At 38.0% G+C, this 16,420-nt stretch overlaps 1 protein-coding gene across 1 annotated transcript in view; it reads left to right on the top strand.

Moving 5' to 3' along the window:
* Positions 1-16,420, top strand: part of LOC143361329 (trehalase) — an 80,337-nt gene that overhangs the window by 51,958 nt on the left and 11,959 nt on the right. Inside the window, exons 3-7 of the mRNA XM_076800660.1 lie at positions 1,471-1,772; positions 2,967-3,145; positions 8,797-8,978; positions 11,651-11,897; positions 13,858-14,098. Coding sequence (XP_076656775.1) covers positions 1,471-1,772; positions 2,967-3,145; positions 8,797-8,978; positions 11,651-11,897; positions 13,858-14,098 — 1,151 coding nt within the window. The remainder of the gene's footprint in view (positions 1-1,470; positions 1,773-2,966; positions 3,146-8,796; positions 8,979-11,650; positions 11,898-13,857; positions 14,099-16,420) is intronic.

Here is a 16,420-nt window from a genome sequence, read left to right as displayed (position 1 = left end):
AAGTGTTATTTGACCGCGCGCGGTAGGTTTAGTGTTAAAATTCCAGAGTAAAAACCGCAATTATTTTTTGTACCAACCTAATGATAAAAGTGAGCCTGTCGAACGATGAGTTGTCACGCGAATCTCGCGATCCACAGGACCCACGATCGTTTCGGGATGATTGCGTTGTTTCGCGGCGACCAATTTCCGGGGACGCTTATGTACGACTCGTAATGGCCGCGGGCATAAAGTAAGCATCGACACTCGCCCGCGTCCCGTTCGGATCGTAGAACCGGCGGTGCAGTTTCGTGTGAAATGTCGGAATTTGGCCGTGGTTTACGAGCATTGTGGGACGATCGAGGAAATTCGAGGGGGCGGAGAGACTCTCTGGCGGAGCACCAATCGTCCAGATCGACTGCGAATATTGCTCGTGCCTGATGTGTCCGATTGTTTAGTGAGCCTTCGCGTGCCTCTCCACCCGTATTGTCGCGGGACTGTCCCGGTGCAGTAGTGGTCTTCGTACTAGATTTATAGAACGCTAACACTGTCTATTTTTTACTGCTTTATATAAAATAAAGAATAACGAATGAATTTATCCGGATTTTTAAGAATTTTTGTCACGATTTATCCGTATTGTCAATAAATAACTGCGGATGATATAAATACTCAAATATTTATTACGTGACGTATTTCTGTTGCTCACATAGATTAAAATTATTCTTACAATGTAAAATATAAACATTAATTTTGTTAAAATTAGTCGGACCTATTAAATTTGACGGAACTAAATTGTTTCTGAAACTGTTGGACACTAGTTCCAGACCCATTCGATTCGAATTTCTTCCATTTTGGTTTTCTATCTTTTTCTTTCGGAAATTGAGACTACCCACCTGGAAGTAAGTGGATATCGTGTTTGAAACTTGTGTATTGCTTTTTAAAAGTGGAAACTATCTACCCTACAGCTTTCTAGGTTTCAACATACGTGTCCCAGTGAAATTAAATAAGTTTAAACAATTTATAAACACACATCCTCTTATTCTACATAATATTTTGCAAAAGACATTTAGCAAAGAGGTATATTCCATCTCGTGCTGATTGCTTTCGTTCTTCTTTCTTTTTCTATGTCTCTGGGTAGACTGGGTAATTGAGGGAAATGAAACTCCATCATCGAATAGATCAGGCTTTTAATTGATATTATCCCAAAAATAAATTAAAACAAATACAATTATAGTTTGCTAGCGAAACATTTATTAAAACGCCGGAAACGAGAATGCACGAATGGAATTTTATTTTCCTCGGAAGCGATGCGCAGTTTCGAGCTCGGCGAACGATCGGGCAAGGTTGTTTGCAATTAATTAATTGGCGAGACGATTTCTATTTGCACTCTGACAGCTCGATATGCATCGCGAGGCGGTGCAACGCGAACGTTCCGCTGTTTGACGTGTCATGATTGATTAGCTGACCAATCGGTTTCTGTTTGTGCTTGGACAGCTTCTACAGTCTGATGAATGCAACAAACAACAAGCCGACTCGCAGCCAGGTGGAAGACTACGTCAAGAAAAACTTCGCCGAGGTGAATGAACTTGTGAACTGGACTTTACCCGATTGGACGCCGAACCCCTCGATCCTGAAGCGCGTGCAGGATCCGAAGTATCGCGAATGGTTGTCGCAGCTCAATGGCATTTGGAAGAGTTTGGCGAAGAAGATGACCAAAGACGTCGCCGAGAATCCTTCGAGGCACAGCTTGATCTACGTCAAGAACGGATTCATTATTCCTGGAGGAAGGTTCAAAGGTCAGATGCTTGAAACAATTTGAAAAAACTAGAGGTACATTAGTTAAATCATTAGCGAATTAATGTGAGCACACCAATATTTTTAATGTGATTACTTCTTTAAAGTTGGCAGCATGACTACGTCAGTAGTAGCGGCCATTTTGTGGTGAACTAGTCTGTGCTGACCCGATGAGGAATAGTGGACAAGCCTGTAACAAATTACATAATTTATAATTACATAATCTGACACGTTAATACCTCTCAACAGGTCAGCGCAGACTAGGTCATCAGACGTACAACAAAATGGCCGCTACCACTGACGTAGTCATGTTGCCAACTTTACAGAACCAATAAGACATTAATAATATTGGTGTGATCATAGTAATTCGTACACTACTGTAGGTAGCAAGTTTTCTTACGTGCGCTGGATCTAAAATTTCACTATACATTACAATTTTCTTATAACTATATAACATCGTTAGAAAATTTTTAAAATAAAATTAAAAATTGTCTACCCAAGAAACAATCAACATATGAAATTATTATTTCTCTAGATTTTATAATTCTGATTTGTTATAAATTGAACATATAACTGTGAGTTTATGTACATCAACGTTATTATGATCTGTTATTATTTAAATGACATCAAATTTGAATATAGTTTATAAGTACATTCGCGTACTTATACATTCGGAAAAGTATTAATACTGCATTTTTAATTTTTGCTACTAAAAAAAATGTCTCATTACTGTTTGAACAGGCAACAAAAAATTACTAATATTTTACTCAAATAATAATTATCGTTCAGAGCCTAAATACATCAATATTATCGTAACTGATCACCACTTATAGTGTCTCAAACACAGTTTTAAAAGATCAACATTATTTTCTTCCATATGAAAACGTATTCACGTGATTCGATAACTATTCAGTATAATCTTAACGAGCAACTGTAGACGACCACACGTCGCACAAACGGTGATTAAGCAGTATCGGCCGGATCGTAAATTCCGATTTCTCGCTTTCATCGATTTGCAGTAACGGAGCTAAATGTCGGTTACGCCCGATTAAGTGTTGAATGACAAAAACATGCAGCACGGGGATTGACGTAGTGGGAATTTATCAACGATGATTTCACTGATAGAAGCTGGGCGCGTGCCCAGCATCTGGTTATAGAATTGAAACGTCACTTGAACGGTTGTTTCTCCTCAACAGAGTTCTACTACTGGGACAGCTACTGGGTGATCGAAGGGCTGCTGTTATCGGACATGCATCAAACTGCCAAAGGAATGATAGACAATTTCTTGTACATGGTCGAGAAATATGGATTCATACCGAACGGTGGTAGAATTTATTACCTCATGAGAAGCCAGCCGCCCCTGTTACATCTCATGGTGCGTCGTACTTTTCAGATATTAATTTTTCGGGATCTGTTTCCCGGTTTATTTACGTCACCGCCCGATATGGCACTTCGCGGAGAAAATTGCTCCCTCTTGTATAGAGCGTGCTCGAAATGGCACGTTTTATAGAAGGCTCAATTTTAGGTCGCTGCCTCGAGCCTTTGATGCGTGAAACATACGCTTTAAAATCATATTTTTTACCATCTGCGGTGTTTACACTTCCACTTAGCTATTTTGTGCATTATTTAATCCACACACACTATTATTTTTATTATTCACAGGTTCTTCTCGCACTGAAAACTGTTTTATGAACGATAGTTTACATTTCGGTTAAACTTTGCCTCAGGAAACCAGAAATTTTTAACTGTACTTTATGCAATCCTGTAGATTTTGGCGAGAAAATTTCGAAAATCCAAGTTTCAATCCCAGGAGATCACTAGTTCAATGTGTGTGTGTAAAGATGTGCGATTTTCAGCGTTCCTGACACGCGAGGACGCCACCCTAGATTTCTGGTTCCCTGAGGTAAATTTAAGGGTATATTTCCTTCAATTGAATTGCAAATAAGTGTTCTCCGGAGTTGGATATCAAGTTAGACGAAATTTAACGAAAACCAAGAAGGGTTTCGTAACGTTATTGTTACAGACAGGTATTTATTGAGACCCTGTAAATATATCGATTCGATTCCGTTTAGAAATTAAATTACAACCCAGAGACCCGGGGATGGATCGTCTAGTAATCGAGCAGAATTGCGACGACGAGATCGGGTTGGAATACGTAAATAATCGCGTTAGTTGCAATTTCATTTATTAGCCGCGTCCCCGGAAGTTCGACGCGGCTTAGTTTCCGAGTCTACTTCGTCGAACCTCGTCGCGCACCGATACCGAATACTTACCGCGTAACCTAGAAATTCCGGCGAGCATCCATCCGTGCGTCGCAGGTACGACGAAAATTTCGATTTCCGAAATTGAACTAGATGTTTCAGCTTTGTTCCGAAGCCGCGCCGACCAAGTTTTCGCGTTTCCCTTTCCCCGGCTGCTTTCTTCCGGCACTCGAAGATTTCCGCACGATTTAGCCTGCGAGCTCCAATAGTCGGAAAATGCCCGTAATTGAGAAAAGAAATGAGAATCCTGAGGTTGCTGGGAAAACCCTGTTAACAGAGATTTACACAAGAAAACGTATCGCTTTTCACATGCTGAGAACTTGCTTTCCAACGTTGGCGGCTGGACGCCCCTGACGATTTTTAGAGAACATTTTCTGAATCAAATCCCATAATTTCAGTGTCATTGTCAGTGACGAGCAAAAGTGTTTTACATGAAACGTGATAATGAAACCTATTTTTCAATTGAGTGATAAAGGTTAGGTACTAATAATTACAAAGTGAATAGCATAAACGAAACAGTTTATTTTCGTTAATATTAACAATATACGGAATATTTATCGAAAATAGGGATTGAAAACAATTTTTGCACTTTAATTGTGCTCGTCGAAATAAAGCTTGAAATTAATATTTTGTCCATTTTCCTTTACTTTTTTGTACTGCTTCTAGCCTGCGTGGCATACTATCTATTCAATTTTTAATCATTTCCGGCTCATTGTTGTACCATTCTTGTTCTGTCCTTTTCCACAATTCATGAACACCTGAAGGTCGATTGTCATATTTTGCTAGCCTTCTTTTCACAATTGACAACCTGATGAAACGTGCAAAACTGTAAACATTGCTTCAAATCCTTATTTTTATAAAATATTACATGTACTGTTAATATTATCTAACATAAACTATTATGTTTTGTTTATCATATTCACTATACAATTATTAGTACCTAAGCTTTATCATTCAATTGAAAAATAGGTTGTATTGTCACGTGTCATGTAAAACTAGCGAAGTGTGTTTACAGTTTTGCTCGTCACTGTAATTAGATAATGGATTTTATGATGGAAATCAGTCGGTGGAATGCAATTTTTGCCATTAAATTATGTTATGTATTTGTAATTCAAATTTTCTTTCGATTTTCTTTTCTTTTCGAATTTTTGCGATTCAAATTTTGTGCATTAGTATAAGATGTGTAAGGATTTCTTTAAGGCAGTACAATAAGGTTTGCCACTTCTTCAAATCAGGTGTCCCTAGGTGAGTTTAGTGTAGCCTGTCCTGAATCGGGCTATTATGGCTTCTTCCTGTTTACATCATGGAGAGGATTGTTAGAAATGTTGTATCACATTGTCTACTTTTGTGCTTTCTGTCGTCGTCCAGATTATATTTTATTCTTCCTTTTATAGTTATTTTTATATAGTTAATAAGATCCTACTATAGCATTGGAGTTATTCCGGATGGTTGTTGCTTCTTCCGTTGCAGCATCTGCGTCCTCGTTTCCTCTTATTTCTTACTATGAAAGGTCCAAACGATATTTATATCGAAGCTATTGTCGTTACTTAGTTCTCTGTATATTTTCAATATTTGTGTCATGGCTTCGTGGCTGTTCTGACGATTCGCTCGGGCTTTTAATATTACCATTTTATTTCGCTCTAAATCATCGGTTATGAAATTTAAAATTCAATTTCAGACGCAGCTCCTTGATTTCCATTTAAATTTCCATTGAAATTCGTCGAATCTATAAATAACTTGCGTTGCAGGCGTCGAACATTCGTGAAATGAGTATACAGCACAGAATAGTATAAACGACGAGATAAAACAGCAATTATTCAATCTAATTATATTTGAGAATGTGAACACAACGAATGCCAAATATTAAATTCTCTGTGCCGACATTAATTTGGAAAACGGAAATGGAAACCATTTTTAAAACATAACCATACTGCGACCGGTTTCACATTCTTCATTTCATAATTACTGAAATGGCAATGGCGAAAATTAGAATTATTAAATAATTATCAAACATTAGAAATTGTGAAATAAATTTCTTCATTTCTATAGGTTAATATTTGACAGTCAGATTCTCTACTCGGCGTGGTTATTGACGAACATAGAATTGTGGAAAATGTGTTGAGTGAAAAACCTTGTAACAGCTAAAAATTTCAGGTACCGTAGATTCAATAAAGCAGCGTGTGTGTCGCGTGTAGATTGCCGGAAACGACGAGGGGGGAAAGTGACAATTTGCGAAGTCGAAGTCGAAGTCGAAGTCGCAAGAATTCGAAATGGCGGTCTCGATCTCTCGTTTGAATAAACCCGGCGGTGAACAGCGACGGGAATCGTTACCGTACGAACTCCGTGCACGCACGCGGAGTAAACTACGTTTCACGGTGTATACGCGAAAATCTCCGTGTATACCAAAAATGTTTCGAGGACTGCCGCGAGCGTGTACACGGTGGCTTGGAAACCAGTCCTTTGACAAATCTCGGAATAATCTCGAGCTCTCCTGTAAACTCTCGCTCTGCCTTCCCACCGTAAATCGCGTTTCAAAAGTTTTCGTCCCTCTGTATCCCGATCCTGCCAGTTCTCGCGAGTCGATCGAGATAAAGGAAATATCCCGAAGAAATCTTGCAGAAGCTGTTTATTTCAACGGCGGAGCCGAACGCGAAACTGAACTGACATCTCGAAACTAAGCCACGAAAACAAATTGATAATTCCATCGAATCGCCGATCGACTTTGTTATCGCGAACGTTCTCTACTAGGCCCCGGTGCATTCGATTCTCGTTTGTTCGTTTAACTCTTTTTACCCCTCCGCGACGACATTAGTATACCTTTTGCACAGTTCCCCATGCTAAAGGGAGTTTAATAACTCGTAAACTAATTCGATCCCTAATACTTTTTTAAAGAGCATACGAAGATCTATCAATTTGTCGAGAAAGAAAATACAATTTTATTTCAAAAGTTTAAACAATCGGAATTTTTATCAGACATAAAGTTTCGTAGGAATTTCTTTTATTGCAATTTGTTGTCGCGTAATTACCGAGTCACTTTTGTTTGCTTTGAAATTCTTTGTCAGTTTATCGGAAATGATCGGAAAAATAATTTACAATTTCTTTTTCTGTACAGTTCGGGTGCATTTACAATTTTATTTACCAAATTTTTATGTTTTCTTGCATAGTTGTGGAAAGTGTGTTGCCTAGAAGTAAGAATAATTGTCAAAATTTAATGTAAACTATTGGCAGATAACAGGATAATTTATTTCATCTTTGCCAGTGCGGCGCGCCGTTAAAGAAGACTATTTCTTTGCCGCGATGTTATTTATCTTGAGCTTCCCGCCGTGGCATCATTTCTATGCTCCGCTTTCTTCAGGAAGTCTGTTATTTTTGCTCGTTTACCCCTTCTTGGGGGATCTTTACAAACGTAGTGTGAATCAAGTCCTCTCTGAAATTCTTCTTTCAATGTAGCGCGGTGCTATGCCGGAGCCGGTTTAATTCTTTCGTAGTACACAAGCAAAACATGTAGAAATGTTTCGTGCAGAAATTACCCGTATTTACCTACTGTTAGGATGTCGAAAAAATGTAGAATCTTCCTTTAAATTCTACGATATTTTATCGTACAAGCTACCATAACAGAATTAAAAAATAATATAGTACTGCATTGCAGTGAATTCTCGATATATGTCAACAACACGGGTCTTACCAACGACATATATCGTCCAGGAGACATACACCGTGATATATTTACACTCCTCGACGTTCGAGGCCTCTCGAGATTCGTGGCCTCTTATGCTAGGGGTTGCGGTAGTGGGGATAATTCCGCGACGTTTATCATCCAGGCCTTGGCGACATATATAGAGTATCACTGTATACGTAAACTAAATAGGTTTCGAATTTTGTTAACGTTCCGATATTATCGTTTGCACTTACTTATTTTACTCAACTACTTTTTGTCCATTCTCTTTTATTCTTTATTCATTACAATAAATAAAGTATTTCATGGTAAGTGTCGAAATACTTTCGTGAGTCACTGTATATCCCAAACATGCAATGTTATTTTGTTTTTCTCCCCAGCGTCTCTCAAAATACTGTTTTTCAATCTAAATCAATTTGAGGGTCGTTTTCAGTGCGATTAGAAGCTAGAATTACAAAAAAAGTGTTTACATAACACAGCAGAAGGTCGCGCATGAGATAAGAAGCGTTATTTGTAAACAGCTCAAGGACGCAGTCAATAGAGTCATAAGAATTACTGGAAAACATAAACGGCTCTAATGCGGCGCCAAGGTCATATCGGGTACGTGTTCATAGGAACTTTTCTTTTTATTTTAGCGTACTGAATCCATCCGTGAAGTTATGTTTCGAAACATCTTGTGTATACCTTTGCGACGGAACGTTTGTGAATCGACAATTTTATTTCCGCGAACTTTTCGATTACGAAATGAAAGATCGAAAATGGATTATTCAAGTTCTTCCGGTAGTGCCCGAGATCGGCATCTGCAAAATGGAAGCGGACAGATTCGCGTTATCGAGAAACTCCGCTACCGATGGTGAAACTTTCTTTCCGCGTTTCTCCTTAAAAGTTCGATGCGCGAGCGCCTACTTGCCGATGCAACGAGCCCTTCAATGCGTTTCCAGCGAGGACATTCGCTTACAAGCCCGTGGCGGTCCTGCTGTTTGTCGATTCCGCGGTTATTGGAGTTTCCGGGGCTGGTTCGAGGCGGATATCGCGGAAGTTTGCGGCCCGTTACATTATGCTCACCGATTCGTTGTTTGCTCGACGCAGGTCTCGAGGTACTTGGACTTTACTGGAGACTACGCTTACCTGCGTTCGATCATACCCACCTTGGAGGAAGAGTTCGCTTTCTGGCAGAACGAGAGGATGGTCGATGTCAAGAAGGACGGGAAAGTCTACAAGATGGGGCATTACATTGTTCGCAGCAACGGGCCAAGGCCGGAGAGTTACAGGTAATGTCCCATTTCCGTTTAAGCTTCTGAATATCTAAGGCAACAGCAAACATGAGAAAATTAGTAAGAAGGGGGAACTCGTTTACGGTGGTTGGGCTGCGGAACTTTATGCAAATTCGCACTTTCACGGAAAAATTCCCGAAAGCGAGGTAGAATTTTAGATTCCTTAATTCTATCCCCGGTGCATCGAAAGCTTAATGATGTCGTATTTTATTGAATTTGAATTCGCGGTGCGTTTTCCTTCGTTTCCTGTGAACAAAAAGTATGATCAAATTTTCCAATTACTGACATTAAAATTTGTGTCTCTTAAGTTCATGAAGATTTTTGCTCGCAATGAAGTACATAAATGATAACATATAAATTTGTGTTCTTTAGGTCCTGAAATATTATTGCACTCGACGAATGCATAATGATCTGCAATGTTCAATATTTAGTGCAATTTCTAATTGTTTGTTACTGCAGCTCTGGTATCCACTTATGAATGAGTAGGTGCAATTTAAAACAGTGAAAAGATTAGAGGACCTTGAGAGTATTAATATATTATTTTCGCTCCATTAAAATTATTAGTGAAAAATATATACTTAAATTCGGCTCCCGTGTTTCGCAATTGATGCACACAATTTTTTATTTTGCGTAAATATTGAATTCTTGAGAATACGGTACGTTTAAAAAAAGATCAAGCCCTGTCTATGTGAATATTTGTGCAAACTAGAATCGTTGAATGATCTAATATTTACCGATGATTATCGTCTCGCCTGGCCAGTTCGAACAATCGAAGTTCCACTACATTATCCCGTTTGACAAGCTAAACGGCAAATGGAGCGGAATCTCGCCTAAAGCAATCCATCACAATAATCTTGACCGGTCATCATGGCTTCTTCTTTAAAATACTGCAAGCAATCGTAAAAAAACAAAGAACAAATACGCAATACAAATACTTTTACGTAGAAAATTGAAGAAGACTACCTTTAAATAGAAAATTGCCGACGATTTTGAAATTAAAAGAAAAGTAACATAACCTATATTTCTTTTACCATTTTTGCTAAGTACATTCAGTCAGCTTCATCGCCACATTTCTACGTTAAAATGTGTCATTAAGGATAGCTTTTCCATAATTGGATTTAACTATTCCCAATATTTAAGAATTACTATACTAAAAATTTGCTAGTGATTTCTGTTATAGTACCTATGTATCCTAATAAAGAAGTTTGGTAAAAAATGTCTCATGGACCAAATCTTGCGATTTTAGTAACAATAAAAGAAAAGAAAAAAGGGAAAAAGTAATAATTACATATTTTTACAATTTTTGTTACGTAAATTCAGTCAGTTTCATCGTCACATTTCTAAAATATGTCATTAAAGATAGCTTTTGCATAATTGGATCTAACTATTTCCAATATTTAAAAATTACTACACAAAAAAATTGGCTAGTGTTTTTTGTTACAGTACCTATGTACCCTAATAAAAAAATTTGGTAAAAACCGTCTCACATTCTTGTGATTTTAATAACAATAAAAGAAAAGAAAAGGAATAATTAGATATTTGGAATTACGTAGTAAAAAGCTTGTCGATGTGAGCGCATAATGCGCATTATTATGCAGCAGAATTGCCGTGCACATGATTCGTTTAAATGTTAATTAGTGTCGTCAAAGATAAACTGACCATTAAACTGTGGTCAACGCGCGACAAATTAAGCTACGCGCCGGTTAGTATTACGTTACACTCGCGCACGTGAAATTGAGTTCGCCGTTGTTCGACGCAAATATTTATATGCCCCCCACCGAAACTCCTTAGAAGCGTTAATATGCAGCGCAGACGTGATTAAATGCAAGCGCACGTGCATTCCCGCCTTACACCTACGTTCACGCTTCGACAGTATATTCAAATCCATTCGCAATTAAATTTCATCGCGCTGTTGTTTGCAGTTCCTCTCATGATGTTTTAATGGTATTAAAGTCTGGCACGGTTTCCGCGTGAATTTCGATTGAAAGTACATCGAACGAGAAATACCACGTTTTCTGATTAAATACGATTAACCATATTTTATCACGAAATAATATTAAATTACTGAGAAGCATAAATCTGTCCATCCAGTTAACCATGTAATACCGGTTGATCGTAAACGGTTTTTCGATCGCTCGATTTTTCCTTGATAAAATCGTGCAATTAATGAACGTTTTATTAAATGACAAAACTTGGTATACACTTTTCTTTATTTTACAATCAGTCTTTTATTTTGTATCAGTCGGTTTCGAATCTTTATGCAAAATAAAAATTGTCTGGATCGGTTACATGTAGCTGAGGTTAAATAATAAAATATTTCTCCTTCTAACAATTTTAACGAGATAAAAGTAACAGTAATCGTTACTAATAATTCTTCTGAAGTTTTAACTGTTTCACGCTTCACCCATAAATGCATAAAATCCGCAAACTATTAATCAGCTGCGAGAACTGCACAAATAAATTGGAAAATATAATTTTTTTACTGGTCGAGCCAATTACGCTGCTTTTTAGGAACACAGTTTGTCACGTGATTAGGGGTGCAATTAATTGATTGGAGGAACGATACCGTAGAAAATTAGTTTGCTTTTGCCGTTAACGGTTTTATCGCATCGAACAAATAGTTTTAGAGGCGTAAACGACACTGTGGCAATTGTAAACTTATGTTTCAGGGAGGACTACGAGATAGCGCAGAAGCTGCCCGCAAAATCGCAGGAGTTCTTTTACAACAATATAAAAGCCGGTGCCGAAAGTGGTTGGGACTTTTCCAACAGGTGGTTTAATGGAAATAACGTAGGCGGAAAGCTCGGTTTAGTGAACATCTCGACCGAGTATATTATACCTGTCGACCTTAATGCGATTTTGCAACAAAACGCACGACTTCTGGGCAGATTTCACAGGACTCTGGGAAACTTACGGGTGAGTGGTCTGTCAAACTATCAAACCGCCTTCGTCAAAATCTTATTCACAAACTTGTTGCTTCTCTTACTCGGCCCGATTAAAAAATAAATTAACCCTCTACAGGCCGAATTTTTTTCATGAACGTAAACAAATTTCTGTGGCTTGAAAACAGCAAATGTCGTCCTCTAGATACAAATTAATTAGTAAATTTACAGTTTAACGAAAAATTGAGTTTACGCTCATTGGTTAAAACGGGGACAAATTTTCACGTTTTTCCCATGAGATATTAAGTCCCTTCCGCTGCTTCAAACAAATTATACAAATAAATTAGGTTGTTCCTTGGCTGTCTTCCTTGTTTTTCAAACTCGGCCCTTCTGACTATTACTCGTCCCTGCGTTATAAAATACCAATAAAATACCATTTGTGACACAATATTGACACTTTATTAATATTATAAAAGTGCAAATAATTTTAGAAAAATGTCTAATCAGAAATAAATCACTATAATATTAGTTATACGTACACGCGATATTAACAGACACGGTGTTCATTAAAAGTGCCATTTCCTAACATTGTACAATTTTCGTTTGCATGAACTACTAACTAACATACGAATTACGAATGATAATATTTTATAGAAATTTTTGTTGTTTCGTTTTGACGAGAGTTTCGATAAACTCTCGCAGAATCGTATTTTCCTCGTTCGTCTATAGAGAGGCCGGTTGTCGAACTTTTGAATGGCAGTGTACACAGTATATGGCTCACTAAACCGAGAAATTTATAGAAAGTATAGGTTCCTGAGAGGTTCCATTTAAAAGTTGCGTGGCAGGGGAGTGACGAACGAGCTCCGCGAGAGACTTTGATTAAAACTTTGATAAATCATCGATTTCAGGTGTGGCTAGCTTTGTCAAAAGTGAAATATCCTCGCGGGAAACTTTCCGCCGGGACGGGCTTTCCTCGGTCACAGTGATGATCACAGTTCCGTATAATATCTCGCTGCCTTAAGTCATTAAAGTGCCTGAATCGTAGCAGTCAGCGTTCCGAGCATTGTGCTTGTTTAATCCGGGTTTCCTTGTCCGCGTATGCAAACGACGTCTCCTTTCTGGACGGATAAATGAAGGCACGCGAGCACGTGCAACAAATCGGAATGACAAAAGATAAGCCCGGACTGCTCGTCTGCCTTCAGAGAAGCCATTATGCCCCGCGATATACATTTCTTCGGCCACTATACAACTTTCGTTCCGCCTGGCGTAAAAAGAAACAATTAGCGAATCACGCGATTCGACCGTTAATGAGGCTTGTCCGTCGACGTGCAACGAGCGCGGGAACACGCGTGGAGAACGCATGCGCCTTCTTGCAAAAGTGCATATGTTCGTGTTGAAGCTCGGGAATTGTTTAAACTTCCAAAACAACTTAAACTACAGGCTTTGATAAATTTTCAATTATACTTTTCTTCCGATATAATGCGAGATGCTTTTTTCGCAACAGGAAAATCTTTATCCCCTCTTCTTCTATCGAAGCTGTACGCTTGACACTGCTTAGTGTCAGAAAGAGAGATATCCGTGAGGTACCCCCATTCGATATAAGACGAAAACTGTCCCGAGCCATCGTCTTATATCGAAAGAAAATTGTATCAAGTAAACGATTAATTAACACGATTAATTCCGCATTAATTCCATTACCATTTTCATATTGAAAATTTCTTCTGTAAGAAAATAGATACTTATTTCGCAAAAATAATATTGTGTCAATACAGCACTGCGTACGAGTAATTATAATAACAGGCGTTGTTTCATCGAATACTGTTTAGTAGGGTACTATACTGTATTTAAATTACTTTGTATACTGTATATAAATTACTTTATATACTGTATTTAAATTACTTTATATGCTGTATTTAAATTGTTAAATACAGTTTAAATTATTAAATGCAGTACTAATACTGTATTTAAATTAATTTATATTTTTTAATTTGCAGAAAGCAGCGTCCTACGACAAGCTAGCGGTACAGCTTCAGCAAGGAATTGACAATGTCCTGTGGAACGAGGCGGCAGGTATCTGGCTAGACTACAATCTGAAAACAAATGAGCCCAGAAACACATTTTACCCGACGAACCTCGCGCCCCTGTACACGATGAGCTACAACCCTGCGAAGCGCCAAGAGTACGCGTCGTCGGCGGTGAAATATCTGAAATCGAACGGCATCGATAAATTCCTAGGTGAGTCCACGCGAAATCGACAATAATTTTAACGGGAGTTAATCCAAGACAAGAGCCACCGTTCGGCTCGAGTTTTAATTTCCGCGCTCTTGGCTCTCGCTTCGTCGCTGCGATTCAATTTAAACTTTTGTCAGCCCCGAAGAAATCTTTCGCCCCGAAAGTTATTCCCATAAGAATGAAATCGAATGGAATCGAGATAAGAGACGAATGTTCACCTCTATATTCCGTCGGCTGCTTGAAAGAGCAGCCGTTTATCGGCACGAGAATATGTAACGGCGCTAAGCGTCGTACCATTTGGTCAACCGTATAGGGTGTATTCAAAATTCGATGCGACGTGGCGAATATCCTCGCGGAAAATGCTTTTTATCAAAATCGTACGTTATTTACAGTTATCACATTTTACATCTAGAGTGTTATCACAACTAGACAGTGAAGCTTTGTGCAACACAAAAGTTGCACTAGTCAATTGTAATGAACCGAAGTTAAATTTATTTTCTCTTTCAATCGTAAGTCTATTTTTTGTCTGTGTGACTCAAAACCACTTCTCGAAAGGTTAAGCTTTAGTAAATAACATGATTTTACAGTGGTTTCAACTATAAGCGTAAAAGCATAGCACAGCATTTTTAAATTCAACAGATTAAATACTGTTCTGGAGATATTAGATGAATTAAATCAATAAATTAATCTTAATAATATATTTAAAATTCTACACAGTTTCACTTTACCTGCATATACAGGGTAACACTAAATTAAAATTGAGAAAAACGGTTCGGAGTTTTCACGTATTGATTTCGATACTTATATCGCTATTAAATGAATTATTGTGGGTATAATTAGGCTCAGTAAACATTCCGAAAGAAGAATATATGAATGTTATGTCTATTTTCCGACATGACTTTTTTCCACCTAAAATGACCATTCGCGACACTGGAGCGTGGTGAACTGCAGCCGAAAACCAAGAAATGTCGCGACCCAGATTTTTTTCGCGGAAATACGCACGTATACTCGCAGTAGTAGTAGCAGAAAATGGCGAGCTGAGTCAGCCACCGTCATTGACCACCGCACAGGTGCAAAGCGCGGACCTGTGTGTGTCGGTGGGCGTGAGAGAGGTACGAGGGTGTGGAGAAACAAAACGACGGTGAAACATTCCGAAATTATGCGTCGCTTTAGGCGATGATACCTCGGCAACGGAAAGTCGTATCGGAATGAGAAGTACAAGCCGTTTTAACGGGCGAAATTTTCTGCCTCCGTTGGCGTAACTCTCATGGGAGAATCTTTTTTATAACGGCGCCAGTGCCCCAATTTTAATACTCGCACCTTTTTTTTTCACGCGTTCTATTTGTTACATTTTTCGTTTCTTATTCGCTGAGTCCGTTCGTACCAAAAATAACATTTTAACGAAAATTTTAATTTCAGTTCGGTAATCTAATGATAATTTAATCAACTACCTACCTCCTATAATTTTCAGCTTTTATGGAAATTTTATTCCGAAGGAATTATTCAGTAAAAAAAATTGTATTACGCTCGGGGGAAAATGTGCGATTACAGTGGAGTAAACAATCCAGTGATGGGGTAATAACATTAGGATAATTACTATTGGGTAAAAATTCAGTAGAAATATATAAGACTGTGAAAATATTTAGAGAAACTAAACATTTTATAAAACTGTGAAAATATTTAGAGAAACCAAAAGTTTTGCTGTATTCCTTTCAGCTCGTTAAAATTATTGGAAAAACAAATAAATTTTCATTAAGCTCTATTATATTAAAGTGACATAGGCCACCTAAATATACTTTAATAGAATCAGGTTAATTACAACTGTGTAATGGTCTACATTATCTCGCGAAACGGTGCGCAACAAACTTTCTGCACAATTCAATGGAAATACGAGATCCTTTAATAATACTTGTCGCTAATTCGCACGATTTCATGCCAGTTTCATCATGCTCTATAACAATAAAGTTCCAGTGATGTAAAGTGTATTACCGGCTTGTTAGGAAAATTCTGGGTTACCCTAATAACTGAGATTAATGCCACAAAGTTACGCTTTGTTTCCAGATTTATGCCTGCAGAAAGTTTAATGCAATTCACAGTAATGCATGGGATTGTGTTTGCATTTTATGGTACATGTGAACGCAATCTATTTAACGTTAAGTAGCTTTGTGCCACTAGGAAGCTTGAAATGTTAAACTGAAAATGCAAGGATTCAAAACAAAAAGAAAAATTAAAGAATTCAGGTTTCTATGAACAATTCTACAAAATCAAAAATAAGGAGTTAATTGAATGTTCTAATTTGAAATGAGTGTTCGAAATAATTAGGTT

The sequence above is a fragment of the Halictus rubicundus genome, chromosome 1 (assembly GCF_050948215.1).
Source record: "Halictus rubicundus isolate RS-2024b chromosome 1, iyHalRubi1_principal, whole genome shotgun sequence".
In the NCBI taxonomy this organism is placed as follows: Eukaryota; Metazoa; Arthropoda; class Insecta; order Hymenoptera; family Halictidae; genus Halictus; species Halictus rubicundus.
Note: the sequence above shows the minus strand (reverse complement) of the source record. Positions and strands in the feature narration are given on the sequence as shown.